The sequence below is a fragment of the Eutrigla gurnardus genome (genome assembly GCF_963514095.1).
Source record: "Eutrigla gurnardus genome assembly, chromosome: 10".
Classification (NCBI taxonomy): domain Eukaryota; kingdom Metazoa; phylum Chordata; class Actinopteri; order Perciformes; family Triglidae; genus Eutrigla; species Eutrigla gurnardus.
In genome coordinates, this window is record NC_139924.1 from 157,504 (window position 1) to 179,017 (window position 21,514).

At 42.2% G+C, this 21,514-nt stretch overlaps 1 protein-coding gene across 1 annotated transcript in view; it reads right to left on the reverse strand.

Annotated features, from left to right (window-relative positions):
* Positions 1 to 911: 911 nt before the first annotated feature.
* The window catches only part of abcf3 (ATP-binding cassette, sub-family F (GCN20), member 3), a 40,838-nt gene continuing 20,235 nt past the window's right edge, over positions 912 to 21,514 (reverse strand). Inside the window, exons 5-21 of the mRNA XM_084019946.1 lie at positions 20,969 to 21,066; positions 20,505 to 20,627; positions 20,019 to 20,285; positions 19,611 to 19,691; positions 19,215 to 19,274; positions 18,940 to 18,996; positions 18,178 to 18,200; positions 16,312 to 16,367; positions 16,019 to 16,219; positions 10,442 to 10,518; positions 6,259 to 6,303; positions 6,012 to 6,144; positions 5,385 to 5,473; positions 4,850 to 4,941; positions 4,638 to 4,770; positions 4,458 to 4,545; positions 912 to 1,438 (exon numbers count right to left, since the gene is read on the reverse strand). Coding sequence (XP_083876072.1) covers positions 1,280 to 1,438; positions 4,458 to 4,545; positions 4,638 to 4,770; positions 4,850 to 4,941; positions 5,385 to 5,473; positions 6,012 to 6,144; positions 6,259 to 6,303; positions 10,442 to 10,518; positions 16,019 to 16,219; positions 16,312 to 16,367; positions 18,178 to 18,200; positions 18,940 to 18,996; positions 19,215 to 19,274; positions 19,611 to 19,691; positions 20,019 to 20,285; positions 20,505 to 20,627; positions 20,969 to 21,066 — 1,782 coding nt within the window. The 3' untranslated portion in view covers positions 912 to 1,279. The remainder of the gene's footprint in view (positions 1,439 to 4,457; positions 4,546 to 4,637; positions 4,771 to 4,849; positions 4,942 to 5,384; positions 5,474 to 6,011; positions 6,145 to 6,258; positions 6,304 to 10,441; positions 10,519 to 16,018; positions 16,220 to 16,311; positions 16,368 to 18,177; positions 18,201 to 18,939; positions 18,997 to 19,214; positions 19,275 to 19,610; positions 19,692 to 20,018; positions 20,286 to 20,504; positions 20,628 to 20,968; positions 21,067 to 21,514) is intronic.

Genomic DNA, 21,514 nt, shown 5'->3' on the forward strand with positions numbered 1-21,514 from the left:
TCACCAATAATACTAAGAAGTCTGTTGACTCTTCTGGGTGTCGCGTTCATAATCTGACCCTCTGAGCTTTAGTTTCAAATTTATTTAGTTAAATATTTAACGAACACCACATCCTACATCCATGGTTTTTAATGAGCTCCATATTAATAAAGCTTAAATAGTTGAATGTTATTTCCTGTCATCTCGTTATCTCTTTATACTTTATTTACATCAATCATCTGTAAGTGTAGGTACCTAATGTGCTCAGTATCCTTTGTCTATAGATAATGGCATAACTTATGATTGGCTGTATGGGGAGCATCTTACTTCTGAAATAGTTCTCAATTCAACATCACTTTTCATCAAATCTAGGGTTTATTTCTCACTTCAAAAGGTCTCAGAACATAATTTAGTGATGAAATAGTGTATAAAAAAAATCTGTTTAGAATAATTTTAATTTCTTCTACATGCAGCCAATGATAATGTGATGTCATCTGTAAAGGCAGGAGACTGAGCTGGCAGGCCAAGCATATCTGATACCTATACTATCCCACAGCATCCTTGAACACACCAGCAGCAACAAATAATTATTAAGTAATACAGTAATACAGACTTAAAGGTCAATCCCAAGTAACTGAGTACATTTACTCAATACTGTCCTTAAGTGCAATATGGAAATCTGTACTTTCTACCTTCTACTACATCTCAGAGAGAAATATAGTACTTTTTAATGCACATATGTATTTGACACGTAAAGTTATTTTGTATTTCAATATTTTACTTTGAAAACCAAAAGAAGTTTATAAAATATGGACATATAATATTTTTTAGATCCAAGTGGAAGTCTGTTTTTGTCCACGTCTCTGCAGCAAGGTGATATAACTACGAGTATAAACCAGATAAAGGAGCGGTAGAAGAAGAGGAAGTGAACACATGATCTGATGGTTTTATTAGGTTTGTGTCTCTGAATATATGTTGGCCCTTTAAAACTGATAAAAGAGTCAATGATACAAAACAAAAAACAGATTTAAAGTATTGATAAACTTTTAAATAAATTCCAAATGTTTGGTGATGTCTCCTCTAGAGTTCACTGTGACCTCACCAGGTAAACAGAAACCACCAATCAGCTGCAGCAGATCATCATCTGAAGCAGCAGGTGAGACAGTTCAGAGAAGAAAATGTCCTCCGGTCTGCTCTGATTGGCTACTATGACAGGATGTTGTTACAGAGGGGGGCTAGGTTTATGTTAGTGGTGGGTGTGGTCAACTATGGGCATGGTCTGCTCGAGGTGGGAGTGGTCTCACAGGTAACCCTCCTTCCTGAACTGCTCTTGCAGGATGTCTCGGTACTCATCAAAGCCACCATCGATGCGTCCGACTTTCCCACTTTCACACACCCAGAGCTCCTTACAAACCAACCGGATCAGACGCTCGTCGTGGGACACCAGGATGACGCCGCCCTGAAACACATGACATCACATACTGATGACACACCCCTGAGACACACTGGCAAGCCGCTACATTTCGACTTCGAGAGACGGCGGGTAACTATTTGTTAATTAAAGACTAAAAGACAATAGTTCACACCTGAGGTCACAGAAGATTTATATATACTTACTTGAATACTATATTTTTAACAGAGTAAACCGTTCCCTGAAAACTATCCCTCCCTGAAATGAGAATCTATAAACAAAGAGGAAACTGTTCCCTGAACAGAAGACGGACAGAGTTAATGTTTCCCTAAACAATGTAAACAAATGTTTGTATATATACACATACACACAATATCTAAAAAATCCTATTTGTTTACAGTGTGTGTATATATATATATATATACACACACATATATACACACATATATACACACATATATATACACACAGACACAGACACACACAGACACAGACACAGACACAGACACAGACACAGACACAGACACACACAGACACACACACACACACACACACACACACACACACACACACACACACACACACACACACACACACACACACACACACAGTCAAAAGTTTTAGAACACCCCAATTTTTCCCGTTTTTTAATTGAAATTCAAGCCGTTCAAGTCCAATGAATAGCTTAAAATGGTACAAAGGTAAGTAGTGAACTGCTAGAGGTTAAAAAAAAAGGTAAGGTTACCCAAAACTGAAAAATAATATACATTTCAGAATGGCTTTTTTCAGGGAACAAGAAATGGGTTAACAACTTAAAGCTGTTCTGCAGCAATGGAGGTTGATCAAGCCTTGAAAGTTGGTGCTACCAATTCCTACAGGTGTTCCAACATTTCTTGATTACTTACAACCCCCTCTGTCTGCATAAAAGTAGTGTTGGAACACACTGTGGTACCATACCCTTGTGAAGATTTTACAGTTGGCAGTCAATGTTGATTGAATTTTGTTTTGCTTCCTCAGCAAACGGGCCTGTCTTGCGATATCAGAGTTTTCTTTGTCAAATGTTAGTTGATGTACACATTTGTTCAGCTTTCTCCCATGCCGGAGCAGTGCTATTGACTGAGTAGTGGTCGCACCCCCACTTCCCACGGATATGCACATACAACAGCCTCATGCATGAAAAATAATTGTCGGGTTGAAATCAGGCTCGGGCTCTTAATTACAGTTAATGTGTCGGGTCGGTCCGGGTTCGGACAGAAGGCGCACGGGCTCCGATAGGGTCGGGCTTCATTTTCTGGGTCCGAACTAAGCTCTACTTCTCATTAGGTCGGAACCCAAAATGCTGCCAAACTGCAAGAGTTGTGTTCTTCTTTGAGACCAGGTCACTCGGCGCGAGTCGTCGTCGTCATCCTCCCTCTCCCTCTCTCTCTCTCCTATACAAGTGCATTGCATTTTTTTAATGACGGTATTGAAACTGATACCGTTGCTGTTTTTAAGACCCGTGGTATACCGTACTACCGTATTACCGCCCAGGCCTAGTGAGTACAGTTTCCTTCACCATCAAAAGGCACTCAGAATCTGGGAGAAACTCTGACAGGAAGAGATCTGGCAGACCCAAAGCCAAAACAGAATCAGAAGACAAGTTTCTGAGAGCTTGCGCGACAGGCGGCTCACAGGACAATAGCTTCAAGCGCAGCTTAATAGTGGTCGTAGTAAGCAAGTCTTAGTTTCAACTGTGAAGAGAAGACTTCGAGCTGCAGGTTTGAACGTAGGGGTGGGCGATACACCGAAAATGTACCGATACCGAAATTTACGACGACAACCGATTTTGCCCATGTCGGTATATTCGGTTTAAAAAAAAAAAAAAAGAAAAGTCGTTTTTTTCTTGTTTGGCTGTGTGTGTAGGTAGGCTACCAGTATGTTCATGTCCCTTTAAGACGCTCGGCTGTATTGTACTACGTATACAGCGTGTGCAGTCACGTGACTCCACCCCATCCAGTCTGTAACAAGAAGGGAAAGTGTGGGTGAAGGTGCGTGTCCACAGGCAGCGGTGTTTCCCCGCGTCCCATTCATTGTCTATGTGAAAAGCTGTGCAATGCATTCTGGTAGCGTCGCGGCGAATGTCGAGAGACGGCGCGCGAGTTGGCCGCTCCTCATTTACCTAAAGTTGAAGTCGAATCTACTTTATGCTAATCAGAGGTGCCGGGCTCGACTCGGGAACGCTCGCAAAAATGTGTTGTTTAAAGGAGAGCGCCTGTCAATCATCCTCTAGTGGCAGCCCGCCAAGCGTGCAATACTGGGAAGCACGCTTTCCACACGCGTTTAAAATCGCCCCTGTGGACACGCACCTTGAGACGAAAATGGAGCCCGCCGGTTTAAACGATGAAGCGGCTGCTGCCGCGGCAGCCGAAGTAAATCTGGTCGAGGAGGAAGAGCACCTCGTTCCCAAAAGAAATGCGTCATCGATCGTTTGGCAACATTTTGGGTTCAGCGAGGACGATGTCGATCAGAAAAATGTGAAATGTAAACTTGTTTCTCCCGTTATCGAGAACCTGATTACTTGACAACTCCATATTTTGAATTTGTTTATAGAGACTGTATTTTTAATACTTTGTTATTTTATACTACCAAATAAATAATATAAATCTTAGTTTTACAGTCCTTTTAAAGTGGCATTTTTTTAGGCGCGGGGGGGGGGGGGGGGTGGGTTACTTATCGTTCATTCATCGTTATCGAGGTGAGTTCCTCAATATATCGTGATATTGATTTGAGGTCATATCGCCCAGCCCTATTTGAACGGTCGAGTTGCAGCTAGAAGACTGGAAGAAGGTGTTATGGACTGATGAATCAAAGTTTGAAATCTTCGGTTTATCACGCAGGAGTTTTGTATGCCGTCGAGTATTAGTTAAAAACTAATGGCTAGCGGCTTTGCAGCACAGGTCGTCATTGGTCTTACGTCAGCCGCCACGGGACGTAAACAAAACACAGCTGCGTTAATTTCGTAAAAAAAAAATAAACGCATTAAATATTTCATATATATATATATATTCACACTCTCTCTCTCACTCACTCTGAACTTGTTAAGAGCTTTAGCCAGAGCCTCGATGGTCTCCATGTCAAGGTGGTTGGTAGGCTCGTCCAGGATGTAGAAGTTTGGACTGAAGGACAGAGAGATGAGATAACATCATCATAATCATAATCATCATCATCATCATCATCATCATCATCAGGACCCTGAGCTTTTTACTACCATGGCATGGTCATCTGTGCAAAGGCCACCCGGCTCTTCTGGCCTCCTGACAGACTTGCCACCGGCCTTGTCGCCAACTCTCCGGTGATACCGTAACCTCCCAGCTGGTGGCGGTACTCCTCTTCCGTCCGACCTGTGACACACAGACACTAGCCATTCAAAATTTGTGACGCTACACGTATGTATGTTATTGTTGTGGTTGCTGTAGTTACCAGGAAAGCGGTTGAGCAGCAGCTCCACAGAACAGACGTTGAGGTCCAGCTGGTCCACATGATGCTGACTGAAGTAACCAATCTTCAGATTCCTGATGAGAAATTTAAACCACCAGATAAAGAAAAAGAAACTTCAGTCTGGTCAATGGCTACTATACAAAAAAAAAATCCCCATAAACAGTTTCCTAAAGGGTACATGAACAGTTCCCTGTAGGGCAGGGGTGTCAAACTGATCCAGTAAAGGGCCGTGTGGCTGCAGGTTTTCCTTCCAACCAAGCAAGAACACACCTGACTTGACTTATTCACCTACCTGATTTGCCTTCACACCTTGATTGGTTGGATCAGGTGTGTTCTTGCTTGGTTGGAATGAAAACCTGCAGCCACACGGCCCTTTACTGGATCAGTTTGACACCCCTGCTGTAGGGTATATGAAGTTTCCTAAAAACCAGTTCGATAAAAAACATTTCCTATTTTCCTATTCCCAGTTAAAACATTCAGGTGTCTTCTGCTCTCATTGCTCTGTTGGTTGTCTTACCTGTGAGACTGTCTGACCCCGTTGACTGGCGTCAACTCACCCATCAGCAGTTTGAGGATGGTTGATTTACCGGCTCCGTTTTCACCCACCTGACAAGAAACACAACACGTCAACTCATGTCCAGTACTGACTCTGGATTATAGATTGGTATGATCAGTTGTTGCACTGATGTTCAGGTTAAACCTTTTGTTACAGTCCTTATGAGTTCAGACTCTCTGGATCCTACAGGTGCAATTCGTACTGAAGGATCTAGTCTTGGCCGATATTGAAATTCCCCTACCTATTACCCAGTATTAGGTTATAGTCTCAGTCATCAGTCCATAATTGTTGGCTTGTTCCTTTCAAAAACTACATGTTCACTGTGGTCAATTACCTGAATTAACAGGGCGGTCTAGCATCAATCTAACAGAGCCATAAATTACATTTATATCATCTCAAGAAGAGAAAAAAATGATTTTGGTATATTTATATGTTATAACATACAAGGAGCATTATAACGGCCAACCTACGTTAATCTCGTCATATCGCCCCAGGCTAGAAATGTCAACTTCTATTTGTAAGTTTCATACGAAACGGTTGCTGTAACAGGTGTCCTGCAGCGGATTGACTGATTTTTCTGACACGTACGATGCAGATGCGAGACTCGAGGTCGGCTGACAGGTTGAGTCCACAGAAGAGAAGGCGGTCAGGAGAGTAATAAAACTCTACTTCATCTAACTGCAGGATGGGAGGAGACAACTTCTCAAAGTTATCTGGAAACCTGTGGGGGGAAAAACATGTCAATCAATCAATGAATCAATCAGCACCTGGGTGGACAAGAGAAAACACCTGAACCAGGAATCCCGAGTGTCTGAACAGAAGTTTATCTTCTTACCTTAAAGTGACCTCAGTTTCTTTTTCAAGGGGCTTCAGTTCAGGTCTGCAGGAGGAAAAGACACATTTGTAAACCTGTCATAGAACCACACACAGAACGTCAGGTGACCAACAACGTGACGAGAGACAGCAGGAACCCCTGGAGCCAGGTCCATCTGACTGCAGGTGGATGGTACTGTGACACATCTGTTGTCCATACTGTTAACACCCAAGTGTCTCCCAGTCCATGTAGCTGGTGTACTAGGTGTGTACCAGGGCCCAGTATTTCAAAACTTGTAATCTGGATCAGTATAATCCGGATAATGAAATCCTCCTTTTCTCAGTCATAGATCAAGGTGATCCTGCTGACTTTATCTGAGTAAAACACTGGACAGATGGATCACCATGATCCCGACCTGGCTGGATACGGATTACCAAATCTCAAATCTCCGCCTCCGGATCTGAAACATGTAAGTTTACCGTCGTCTTATGTTTAGCGGTTTAAGGACCATATGAACGTCAACCAACATATCGTGCTAGCTAACTATATGAATTGTCACGTACTAGGGATGCAAATTATCGAGTAATTCATTAATCGATAGTTGTTTCATCTTATCGATCGATGATCGATTAATTGATAAGCGGCAATTCTTCTGAGAAGCTGAATTTCCCTCTGAATCTACTGTATACTTAACATAAAATGCTATCTTCCTTATGATATAAAGAAAAATGCAAATCATATTTTGAATAATTTCACTTTAATGTATCAATTTAGGGAATTTTGAGAACCAAAATATGACACATCAATTACTGACCAATTTCTTACAAACTGCTGATCCAGATGTTGACATACTAAATGGGGTTGAGGAGTTTAAGCATTCAAGAAAAGATGAAAACAAAAATGACTAAAACACAGTGCTGAGCCTTTATACTATTAGTTTATTATGACTATTATTATTATTATTATTATTATTATTATTATTATTATTATTATTATTAATATAAGTGGGTGACTATTCCTCAGCCTTCCTTGGTGTTTTGGTTTTGACTGAAGCCTCGTTCACATACGTCGCCACTCGCCCATCTCTGAGCGACAACTGTCAATGGAATGTTAATGTGTTCTAACGGAATGTGGTCAGGAAAGGCGATGCGATGTGGGCAGGGACGGAGATAAAATAAGTTTAACTTTCTGCGATGCGAGTGAAGTGAGTACCAATCGGAATGTAGAATAGAGATGATTGACAGTTGACGTCAACAGAGAGATCCACAGAGAGTTGCTGCTTGAACTCTCCGTCGGCGGCAGTGAGTTTTTTTTGCCAGCGAGTAGAATTCAGCAAGAAAGCGATTGACGGGCGAGTAGTGACGTATGTGAATGGAGCCCCGTTCACATACGTCACTACTCGCCCGTCACTCGCTCGTCACACTCGCCAGCTGAGGGGGGGGTCGGCGCGGGGGACGCCTTGCCATGGCAACGGGGGAAAACAGAACGTTGATGAGCCAAACCAGCCGCAAGGATTTCCCCTTATAATAAGCGCTGCAAATGCGTAATCAAAATAATTTTGGGGCGAACATTGAGACTATGGCGGCCTAAATTAGACTATGGCTGCTCGTCTTGTTGTTGTCATCAGAGCCCTGCTTCGCTTGTGTTCGCGCATGTGCGTCAAGTACGTCTGGCGTCAGTCTCTCACGTGGACTGGCGGGAATTACGGGTTCAAAACGCAATTAATTGCAATTAATTTATTTTAATCGAGTAATTTCTTATCGACAATTAATCGATAATCGATTAATTGTTTGCATCCCTATCACGTACTTAAAACCAGGCTGTAGCGATCTCTAATTGAGCCGCGGCCGTGCTAACGGTAGCTAACTCGGCTCCATTGACTTGCGTGTTAAGCAGCTAGCGGGCTAGCTGGCTTTGTTTACGAATTTTGCAGTCCATGGTTTGATTCACAAGGTAATTAATCTGACGTACATTATACCATAACTGTTTAAACTAACATCAACCTGTTCGGAGTTTATTAGCGTTACGTCATGGCAACACAGCAGACTTAAAATAGGCTACATGTAATAAAAAATAAATAAATAAAAAAAAAAAGGCTACATGTGTACAGACCAGGGCCCGGTTTCCCGAAGCCTTCTTAAAGCCTTCTTAACGCTACGTCATTCGTAACCCCTACTTAGAGTTCCTACTTAACATTTTGCGTGTTTCCCCGAAACGTTCTTTGCTACGAATCTCTTTCGTACGTCATACGTTGGTAAGAGTGGTCTGGAGCACTCTTAGAGCCTTCTTAGCTCTACCGTAGTGATGCTTCAGCTCCTGACGCTAGTCGCCGCCACTGTACAGTAATCCAGAAATCCCTGCTGCGCATGGAACTGCACATTGCCAGTGTTGTGTTTCACCAGTGGTTTTAAGTCATTCATGAAAAAATAAAATGCGCATGCATTTCATCACAAGGCTAAGCATTACCTCAACCTCAGAAGTAGCCTAGGTATATTACAGTGTCATTAAATTAGCCCATTAGGCCTAGTCAATGTCAAGGCATGCACAATCCTGAAAGCAATTTGGGAAATTGGCACATCGTCAAACAATTAAAACATGTCATAAATGGACGCCGGTGACGTTTGTGAACGGAGGCAAAACTATGGCAGCGATACAACGCATCCTCGTACTGAACCAAAGACGTCGCCGTCCTCGGAGCCTTTGGAATACATAATTTCATAAGGATCAACTTCAATCCCATGGATATATTGACCGACGCAGCTATATTGCATAAGTTTCGACTACAACGGCAACAAATACGCATTTAATTAAGGATGTAATTGGCTCAATCTCCTCCGCTGTTTCTATATTTATTATATCTTTTTTTAAATCAGTATAGGCTATGGTAGTATGTTCGACCATGGTTAAATAAAAGTTTAGGCCTAGAAGGATTTCTAGCAATGTTTTATTCTCAAACACTGCAATAGCCTACATTTTATAATATAGTGCTGTCATGCAAATGCACATGAAATGGAAAATCGAACTCTGAGCAATCGATTTCAGCACTTTCTTTCTGGACAGCGCCGTGTACGTACGACGTAAGGAGTGTTTCTTAAGAAGACTCCTAAGAGACCGTTCGGGAACCACGACTATAGAGGTAAACAACGTCGGTAATTCATAACGTAGGAGTCTTCGTAGCGCGCTAAGAGTGGACGTTATCGGGAAACCGGGCCCAGACTGCTACAGTGCTTTGGAAACCTAACATTACACTGTGTATGTGTGTTGTGTATGAACTATGCAGTTCATTCAGAAGTGTCAGAATGCTACAGTAATGCTGGGAAAATCATGCTGTTGTCATCATGCACACAATTTCTGTGACTATTGTGGATTCCAAATGAAGACAAAGATATTACTCATACTCCTTCCCTTTCTTCTACTTTCAGAGCCCACTCAGCTATTAAGGACAGGGTCTGTATGAGTGCTGGAAATCCTTGGAAATGCTTCAATTGCAGTGATAAGTTGTTGGATTTTGAATAAAGTGCTGGAAATTGTAGTTGCATTATTTTCATGTATTATATAGTATGTATAGTATGTATATATAGTATTGATCAGTGACACGATTAGATACATTTTTTCCTTTCTAAGTTGTCTACCTTTATGTAGAAGGCTCTCACTAAACATAATTGTGGTAATTTAAAGCCAAATAGCATCTGATTTGGTTAAGGAAAATAATCAGTTTGTACACAAACACTTACTGAAATACGTAGTTGCATGTTTTAAAATCACATTCAAGAAAGTTCCAAACATTTTAAAAGTGCATTTTTAAGCTTTTGACTTAAGTCAAATTAGTCTTTGTTTAATCAGAAGCATGAAAATATACATTGAACATGCTTGGAAAGTGCTTCAATGTGCAGCATGATATAAACTGTGTAAGTGTAATGAACATCTTGAGTAACAATATCTAGGAGAAGTGGAGCTGAGACATTGTCAATCCAAGTCAAATCCACCTCTGAAGTGGGATCCAAATGATCCTGAAATGTTGGTATCAAGTTGATCCAGATCTCTGCCTTAAGTTTTGAAATACCCAAATCCAGCCTTTTATCTGGATTCAAGGGAGGATTGGATTACCAAAGCTGAATCCTGATCTTCAGGATCAGGATTCACGACCAGGATAATCCAGTCAGATCACTTTTGAAATACTGGGCCCAGGTGTAGAAATACTCACAGCCTTTCCAGCAGTTTCAGTTTGCTCTGGACTTGGGCTGCTCTGTTTGCGTTGTACCGGAATCTGTCAATAAACACCTGAAACAGAAACACACATCAGGGTAAGTGATACAATGCATCATGGGAAAATCTTCATGTGACATTCATCCTTTTTATGTATGTATCAGACAAATGTAAACCAAAAGAAATCTGACAATGATTATGGAGCAGTTTTATACTTTTAATTTAGAATTCATTTATTTAGAATTTATAGCTAGGTAGCTAATATTTTCTATATTATTATATATATTTTACGATGTACTTCTTTATTTTCTGCTAATCAGATAAGTAGTAGAACTGTATATGTTGTCTGTACTGCAGTAGTAATTTGTAATTTATTTTATTTCAAGACAGGGCCAATGCACAATAAGACATTGATCTTATACAACAAGAAAAAATGCCAGGTTGTAGCAAATTGCAAAAAAAGATTAATAAAAGAACAAAAATAGCAAAAACAAAAAAACGATAAATACAAACGGGAAACGGAGACAACAGGACATGTAATGTTTGCCCCCGAAATATTCTCTCTCTCTGATTTAAAAAGTAAGCAGATATTTGATTGCTTTACCAGATTTTTAAAGTTTAAAATGTCATATTTATTGAGTATGTGACAGTGATGGTAGCGACGTGGCCTTTTATCATGGATCTTGAGGGCGCTTTTGTACGATAAAGTGGTTTTAGAGCTGATTTACTTGACTGAGACCAGCTTGTAATGCTAAACCGGTGATTTGTTGTGTGTCACATTGAAGTAGCTCCCCTGACGTCACAGCTGTAGAAAATAGTTCCCCCGAAGCAACGTAGGGTGCGCGTGACCGCTCTTTAAAAGTTTGGCGCAGTGAGTGAGACTCGAGCGCAGCAATGTGGCGGCATATCCCCGGTGTGACCGAACAAAAGAGGAAAAATACAGAGGAGATAGGTGGAAAGGAAGGTGACAAAGGAGGCGAAACATCGACGAAAAAAGCAAAAGTGAGAATACTGTTATCTCAATGAAAAGTTCTGAAACAGATGTATATGCAACAAAAAGAGGCAATTTATTATTTGGCCGGTAAAAAATGTACTTGGCCGGTAGATTCTTTCATCTACCGGTCCCCTTGGCAGGTGAGCCAAAAAGTTAGTTTACAGCCCTGACTATATAGTAGTTCCCAGTGTTTCCCACACATTGACGAGAAAATGGCGCACCGCCAGTCTAATTTTGTCTGCCATAGTCTCAATGTTCGCCCAAAATTATTTAAAAAAACACCAAGGAAGGCTCATAGGAATAGTCACCCACTTATATTAATAATAATAATAATAATAATAATAATAATAATAATAATAATAATAATAATAATAATAGTCATAATAAACTAATAGTATAAAGGCTCAGCACTGTGTTTTAGTCATTTTTGTTTTCAGCTTTTCTTGAATGCTTAAACTCCTCAACCCCATTTAGTATGTCAACATTTGTATCAGTACCAGCAGTTTGGAAGAAATTAAGTCAGTAATTGATGTCATACTTTGGTTCCCAAAATTCACAAAATTGAAGCATTAAAATGAAATCTATTCAAAATTTTCTCCTGGGGGGGCATGCCCCCAGACCCCCTAGAGGATCACGAGCCCCCCCACCATAGTCTCCAAAAATCCTGTGGGAAACACTAAGTACCTGTATACTTTGTCTGTACTGCAGTGGAAGTATTTGTAATAGTAACACTTGCATATGTTTTAATGGCAGTATGAGTAGCTGTATAAGTTGTCTGTACAGCAGCTGTAGTAATACCTGTATAAGTTAAGTCCTCTGTACTGCACTACTACTACTACTACTACTACTGTAGTACCTGTCTTTGTTATCTGTACTGCAGTAGTATCAGCACTGCTATATGTTGTACTACAGTGACAGTACTAGTAGTACTTGCATAAGTTGTCTGTACTGCAGGAGTAATGTAAATGTCTGCACAGCAGTATCAGTAGTACCTGTATTGTCTGTACTACAGTAGTACTACTACTACTGTAGTACCTGTGTATGTTGTCTGTAGTACAGTAGTAGTAGTAGTTGTAGGACCTACATATTCCGTCCGTACTGCAGTAGTAGGGGTGGGGTAAAAAATGTATTCTTAGATGCATCACGACACGGACGTGGAAGATTCTGAATCGATCCACAAATATTTAATAAAAAGACACTAAATGTTAATTGATATTTGTTATGTTAATATTGAAGTATTGTTTACGGCAGGGGTTCCCAAACTTTTCCACCCGCGACCCCCAAAATTACGTTGCCAGAGACTTGAGACCCCAAATATCCCCGGAGGTGACTGAAACATTAGAATGTGTGCGCACAGGCATAATGACAACACAAAAGAACAGAACATGATTTTACATAAACAATTTACTATTAGATAAAAGCAGAATATCTCAGTCAAGGTAATCTCCATGGAACGTATGAGTGGACAGTGTTTCTGTCATGTGCAAACTTAATTTTGACATAATACATTTATTTCCATGTTTCCAGAAGAATATATCAGTCAAAGTAATGAAAATCATCTTGCTACCCCCCTTCGGCTTCTCGGGACCCCCCCTGGCTTTTATGAAGTTGAAGGGAAACATGAACTGGAAAAGAGCCACACTATATGCAAGTTACCGTATGTCAAACCAAACTGAAACATTTAGAAAACATGACAGATATGAGAAACCTTATTACACGTTTCCACCCGGACGAGCAAGAAAGACAGCTGGTTGTAGTTGCTGCCAGCCAGAGGATCATTGAGCAAGCAATATCAAAGCTTCCACCCAACTCAGAAAAGGCAAAGCGCAGGGCTTAATGTATTCCCGCACCTGGCGGATTTCCAGCACGCGGCCCGAGTTGCAGATTGCCCGAGCAGAGACGTCACGTAGGAAAGTAGGATGGAGAGTAAGTTCATGAATCCTGGGGAAGATACCCTCCTAACTGATAAGGGACTAAACAATAAATGGCGCTGTGCGTGCATAGAAAGACGGAAAGTCTTTTGGTAGCTGGTGCAAGAAGTTAAGAAAAGCAGGTGCTTGCTTCTGCACTGTGCTCGAGAAAGCTAATATATGCAAGTAGTGGTAAAACGCACTCTCTAACACACAACACCAGTGTTTCCCATACACCAATGTGTGGCGCACACCAAGCGCCACATTCCAGGTCCCCGCCCCCCCCCAACACGATTTTGAAATATAAATATCATTCTGTTCATTCAGCTCTGCATAGCTCGCTCGCTCTTGCTCTCTCTCTCTCTCCCTTCCTCCTTCGAAATATCCCGATCTGAATCTATATTGAATCGAATCGAATTGAAGATTAAATCAAATCTTGACCTTTTGAATCGGAATCAAATGGATCAGTGGCGATACTCAGCCCTAGTCATGACAAAGATGCTACTTACTGCTAGCTAGATCGACCCGCGTCTCCATCAGCTGATTCATCTGGAATTAATGTTGTTGTTGATGTACGTGAGAAAGTGCAAGTAGAGCTGAGGAGGGCGTAGCCATGGCAACAGGGTCGCAGTGTCCCCAGGAGAACGGCAATGTGGTTGTTTTACTTTACAATTTATGAGCCTGTGTACTGTTGTTAATATTAATATAATTCGAACATTTAAAAGAATATGGAATGAAATTCGAATAGTATCATAGATGTAATTGACAGCTTGTGACCGTTGTAAAAGTGCAATACGACTCACGTCCGTCAAGTCAACGTCACTGGAGCATGCCGCTGCCAGAGTTAAGAGATGAACCAAAACAACTCCGACTGATGACGGCCATGTCAGAAAACGGATCAACATCGGGCAGAAGTATAAGTTGCTAGCTCTGAGGTTGCTGCTGCCGTTTCCCGTTTGAAAGGGAGTTTGAGAACGGAGACAAAGAAAGAAATTGGAAGGGGAGGAGTAAAGTCTGACTTCCTTCCTCCGGGTGTTGATCCCGAGCCTTCACTTCCTGTTATCTAGACAAGTACTGCAGTAGCAGTACCTGTATATGTTGTCTGTACTGCAGTATCAGAAGTAGCTGTATATGTTGTCTGTACTGCAGTAGCAGAAGTACCTGTATGTGTTGTCTGTACTGCAGTAGCAGCAGTAGGAGTAGCTGTATATGTTGTCCGTACTGCAGTAGCAGGAGTTGCTGTATATGTTGTCTGTACTGCAGTAGCAGAAGTACCTGTATATGTTGTCTGTAATGCAGTAGTAGGAGTACCTGTATATGTTGTCTGTACTGCAGTAGCAGGAGTAGCTGTATATGTTGTCTGTAATGCAGTAGCAGGAGTACCTGTATGTGTTGTCTGTACTGCAGGTGAGCCAAAAAGTTAGTTCCCAGTGTTTCCCACACACTGACGAGAAAATGGCGCACCGCCAGTCTAATTTTGTCTGCCATAGTCTCAATGTTCGCCCAAAATTATTTTAAAAAACACCAAGGAAGGCTCATAGGAATAGTCACCCACTTATATTAATAATAATAATAATAATAATAATAGTCATAATAAACTAATAGTACAAAGGCTCAGCACTGTGTTTTAGTCATTTTTGTTTTCAGCTTTTCTTGAATGCTTAAACTCCTCAACCCCATTTAGTATGTCCACATTTGTATCAGTACCAGCAGTTTGGAAGAAATTAGTCAGTAATTGATGTCATACTTTGGTTCCCAAAATTCACCAAATTGATGCATTAAAATGAGTAGCTGTATATGTTGTCTGTACTGCAGTAGTAAGAGTACCTGTGTATGTTGTCTGTACTGCAGTAGCAGCAGTACCTGTATATGTTGTCTGTACTGCATTAGCAGGAGTACCTGTATATGTTGTCTGTACTGCATTAGCAGGAGTAACTGTATATGTTGTCTGTACTGCAGTAGCAGCAGTAAGAGTAGCTGTATATGTTGTCTGTACTGCAGTAGCTGGAGGATATGTATATGTTGTTTGTACTGCAGTAGTAGGAGTACCTGTGTATGTTGTTTGTACTGCAGTAGTAGGAGTACCTGTGTATGTTGTCTGTACTGCAGTAGCAGCAGTACCTGTATATGTTGTCTGTATTGCATTAGCAGGAGTACCTGTATGTTGTCTGTACTGCATTAGCAGGAGTAACTGTATATGTTGTCTGTACTGCAGTAGCAGCAGTAAGAGTAGCTGTATATGTTGTCTGTACTGCAGTAGTAAGAGTACCTGTGTATGTTGTCTGTACTGCAGTAGCAGCAGTACCTGTATATGTTGTCTGTACTGCATTAGCAGGAGTACCTGTATATGTTGTCTGTACTGCATTAGCAGGAGTAACTGTATATGTTGTCTGTACTGCAGTAGCAGCAGTAAGAGTAGCTGTATATGTTGTCTGTACTGCAGTAGCTGGAGGATATGTATATGTTGTTTGTACTGCAGTAGTAGGAGTACCTGTGTATGTTGTCTGTACTGCAGTAGTAGGAGTACCTGTGTATGTTGTCTGTACTGCAGTAGTAGAAGTACCTGTATATGTTGTCTGTACTGCATTAGCAGGAGTACCTGTATATGTTGTCTGTACTGCATTAGCAGGAGCACCTGTATATGTTGTCTGTACTGCATTAGCAGGAGTACCTGTATATGTTGTCTGTACTGCAGCTGGGCATCGTACTCTCTCTGCTGGTTCTTCAGTCTGTCTTCTTTGGTTTTAATAAAGTTTTCGTAGTCGCCGCGGTAACTGTCCAGCCTCTGGGAGTGCAGGTGGATGATGTCTGTGACCACGGCATTCAGGAAGTTTCGGTCATGGGAGACGACTAAGATGGTGGATTGCCACGTCTGTGGGAGGAGGCATCGTTTATTACTTGTTGGCTTGTGGCTAACCACACATTGTTTTCAATGAGGAATGCTAAGTGAGTGATAGTTCAGACCTGCAGGTAGTTCTCCAGCCACAAAATGGCTCTGACATCCAACATGTTGGTCGGCTCTGAAATACACACAGTACATAAGACTACCAACACTACCGTCATCTTACGACGATAAAAACTACTTACTACTACTCCTTCTATTCATCCTACTACTTTTACTCCTCCTACTCGTACACACGTACACGTACACACACGTACACACACGTACACACACGTACACACACACACACACACACACACACACACACACACACACACACACACACACACACACACACACACACACACACACACACACACACACACACACACTATGAAGGTAAATCGATGTCAAAACACTTAGAAAGACGCGCAGCAGCGTGTGTGTGAACGCATGGTTACTTTGTTATGCGTGCGTGCGTTGTCGTGCGCAGGTTGTATGTCGAACGTAACAAGAGGCTGCGTACATATGAAGCAGCGTGCGCACGTCTGTCTGTCACTGTTTGACAAATGTTGTTACGCGTTCACACGCACGTGCGGTCGCAGATTCTGATGCTGCGCGGCCGGAAGTTGATCTGCTGTGCGCACCTACTCCGCGTAACTTGAACGCGTAATGTAGTTGGCCTGTTCATTTCAGTCAACCAGGGGAGGCAACTACATTACACGCTCATGTTACGCGGAGTAGGTGCGCACAGCAGATCAACTTCCGGCCGCGCAGCATCAGAATCTGCGACCGCACGTGCGTGTGAACGCGTAACAACATTTGTCAAACAGTGAGAGACAGACGTGCGCACGCTGCTTCATATGTACGCAGCTTCTTGTTACGCGTGACAGAGTCTGCGCACGTCGTTTCCGCGTACATGTGAGCGCCTGACAAAAATGTTCAATTATCTTCATGCGAGCGTTAATGCGTGCGTTCGCTAAAAAACGCATGAATGTTACACGTAGTTACTCCGCGTAATGTGATCACAGGCGTGCAGCAGCCATCGCGCGTGAACGCGTGACCATTATAAGTCAATGAGGAAACTACATTACACGTCAGGCGCTGTGTGCTGCACAGGCGTCAAAGCACGCGGGTGTGACGCGTTCAGTTGATAGTTGCGCAAGTAATATGAAACGATTCTGACGCCACACACACACACACACACACACACACACACACACACACACACACACACACACACACACACACACACACACACACACACACACACACACACACACACACACACACACACACACACACACACACACACACACACACACACACACACACACACACACACACACCTTTTCAGCTAAATCTGAGAGGTACCATATACATGGGTGGCTGAGTTGGCATGGAATGACCATGTGTACTCCTACTACTTTTACTCGTCCTACTACTTGTACTCCTACTATTCTTCCTACTACTCGTCCTACTACTTTTACCCCTCCTACTCGTCCTACTACTTGTACTCCTACTATTCGTCCTACCACTCGTCCTACTACTTTTACTCCTCCTACTCGTCCTACTACTTGTACTCCTACTATTCGTCCTACTACTCGTCCTACTACGTTTACTCCTCCTACTCGTCCTACTACTTGTACTCCTACTATTCTTCCTACTACTCGTCCTACTACTTTTACTCCTCCTACTCGTCCTACTACTTGTACTCCTACTATTCGTCCTACCACTCGTCCTACTACTTTTACTCCTCCTACTCGTCCTACTACTTGTACTCCTACTATTCGTCCTACTACTCGTCCTACTACGTTTACTCCTCCTACTCGTTCTACTACTACTCCTCGAACTACTCCTCCTTGGGGGGCAATAAAGACTAAAAGTCCTCCTCCTATGCAGCCTACTACTAGTACTCCAATGTGTGACTGTAGTTGTATCTGACTCACCATCAAGTAGCAGCAGGTCTGGTCTGGTGGAAACAAAGAAAATAGACGATGAGTTAGACAAGCTCATCATGTTTGAACAACACAGACACACACACACACTCACAGACTAACACACACCACAGACACACACATATGTGCGCGCACACACACACACACACACACACACACACACACGACTCTCTCAGGGCAGTGAGGGCAGGGGATAGGAGATGGGTTGGGGGTAGGATTGTTTAAGCGCGCTGTCTTTGCTTTCCTCTGCAATTCAGCTGCGTCTGTCCTGGCAGCTTCATATGTGGCTGCTCCCTCTTTCAGTGTAGTGCGCCACCTTGTTCGGTCCTGGGCCGTTACCTCCCAGGTGTCAAGGACTATTTGAAAGTTTTTGAGAGATGATTTCAGGCAGACTTTGAAGAGCCTTTTTTGGCCACCTTGACAGTGTTTGCCAAGTATACATTAACTGTTTTGGAAGCCGATGGTCTGGCATGCAAACTACATGACCAGCCCAGCAAAGCTGGGCCTGGGCTAGGATGGTGAAGATACTTGACATGCTGGCCCTGGTGAGAACTTCAGTGTCAGGGATTTTGTCCTGCCACCTGATGTTGAGGAGTTTTCTCAAAGACATAGTGTTTTCTTTCACGCCGTTTGTAGACTGTCCACAACAAACACATACACTCACAGACAGACAGACACACACCACAGACAGACACAGACACACACACACAGCACAGACAGACACAGTTTAAATGTTTAGAAAGTGAAACTCACCGAGCAAAAAGAGCTCTTGCCAACGCCAACCTCATCCTCCATCCTCCTGAGAACTCCCTAAACACACACACACACACACACACACACACACACACACAGTACAACAGTGTGTGAGTCATCAGTCCGTCTATAGATCATTGACATTGAGGGTTTTTAATTAAAGTTGACATGGTTGTGTGTTTACTGTAAATTTCCAGGTGACGAATGGAAGTCAATGTCTTGTGACAGAAAACACTTCAATCAAAGTGTGTGTGTGTGTTCGAGAGGGGACTCACTTGGTCGTCTGCTGTTGCATTTTGGGAGAGAATCCGAGACCTGCCAGGATGACAGAGGCTCTGATTGGATGAGACAGATGTCAATCAATTATTTGATTAACCTCTTTATCAAATCAAACACTTTAATTGTTACACGTGTATGTTGTTGTGAGCACCAACAACCACCAGGAGGCGTCTGTGAGCGAGGAAGAGCTCCCCACTGACTGTACATGGACCTCATAATACTACACACTACTTTTACAGCAGGATTTTGTGACCCTGGCTACTGATGGATATTTGTCTTTTGGACAATTTGCAGACTACATAACAAAAATAATGATATCAAAATAATTACAATATATAAACCAATAATTGGTCATAAGGTGAACAGACATTTGTGTAGTATAGAGTAGTTACCGAGCCGGAGCTTTGTCGGCCTCGATCTCTTCCAGCTTGGCGTAAATCTCAGACAGTCTGACGCTCTCCATCCCGTCAGCACTGAAACAAACAAAAGACAACACAAACTAAGCACGACATCCCAACAGCCTGCTGAGGCTCATGGGTACTGTAGTGATAAGAACCATTCTACAAACTGAGGGGATAAAGGAACAAAACAACTCCACTTTCAGATAAATATATACACAAATGAATAAAAAAAGAATATGAGACTTTCAGTGTTTCCATTTATTAATATGTTATGCATACAGTTATTAAGTTTAGAACTATTTATTGTTAGTAACAGGTCGTCAGTCTATCACAGGGCTACACGCTCACATTCACGTCTATGAGCAATTTAGTACTAAGTGCTAATTTAAACACACGTACATTCCATTGGCGATGCGAGTGTTGAGCACCTTCTCCTCACTCAGCAGGTCTTCTCTCAGTGTGTCACTCGTCAGGACACTCTGCAGTGCTGCCGTCTCATCTCCCGCCACCTCCTGTTCCACGTGGAGGATAGAGATGTGTGCCGGGACGCGGAGGTTGCGGCTGGCCAACATCTTCAATAGCGTTGTCTTCCCCAAACCGTTACGACCAATCAGACCGTACCGCCGGCCCAATGCCAGAGAGAGCTCCGACCCCTGCAGCAAACACCTGCAGACAGAATTATACTTGTCAAAAACTGAAATGCATTCGTCAAAACTGATGAATAATAGCTCATACGTTTTGTAGGGCTGGACAAGAACTCTTTTGCACACCAGCCACGGTGGGTAGTGTTTTTTTAAAGTAACCAACTCATTTTTCCCTTGCCACAATTAAAAAAAATCATATCAATTGATTGATCAATGATCATGTTAATAAAGATAAACTCACCTTTCTCCAAAGGCAACATCAAAGTTCTCGATGCGGATGTCGTAACTGCGGTTCTTCCCTGATTGGTCGACTCGGTTATCCTTCTTACTGCTGGCCTGACTGGCTGATGCCTCCTCCAGCACTCTGTGAGACAACACAGGACGACAGGTGAGGATATGAGTGTACAGGTGAAGACAGGTGTGTACAGGTGAGGATATGAGTGTAAAGGTGAAGACAGGTGTGTACAGGTGAAGACAGGTGTGCACAGGTGAAGACAGGAGTGCACAGGTGAAGACAGGAGTGTACAGGTGAAGACAGCTGTGTACTGGTGAGGACATGAGTCTACAGGTGAGGACAGGCATGTACAGGTGAGGGCAGGTGTATAAAGGTGTGGACAGGTGAGGACGTGTGTACAGGTGTGTACAGGTGAGGACGTGTGTACAGGTGTGTAGTACAGGTGATGACAGGTGTGGACAGGTACTGACAGTGGAGTGGAGGGTCTCAGGCCGTCCTTCTCATTCCGGCGGTCATGTTTAGCTTTCAGCTTCGCCTCGGCCTTTTCAAGTTTCTTAGCGTCCACCGTCTGAAGAGAGACAGGGAGTGATGCATTTGATGACATTTGATATCAGCTGTTCATCAAAACAGTAAATTATTTAAAATAGTTTGATTTTAGTAGGGCTGGGTGATTTGGCCTAAAAATAAAATCTAAATTTTTTTAAACTATTGGACAATTTTCGATTTAAACCTAAATTTTCTTCTGTTTTTCTCTAAACAAACTAAAAAGACCAAGGCAAATAAAAAAAGCCCCTTGGCTGTCATTATTGTGCAAAGACTTTTTTAAATCAAATTGAAAAAAAAAATGTCCCTTGTAGGCCATCCCTGAAAAAATGAATTAAAAAAAAAAACTTAAAAATAAAAAACATAGAAAGCAGGGATTCAAATGAATAAGTTCCTAAATAAGTGCAGTAATAAATCCATAAGATAGCTAAACTAAAAGTAATTTGGTTTGATAAAGAGTAAAAATTAGGGAT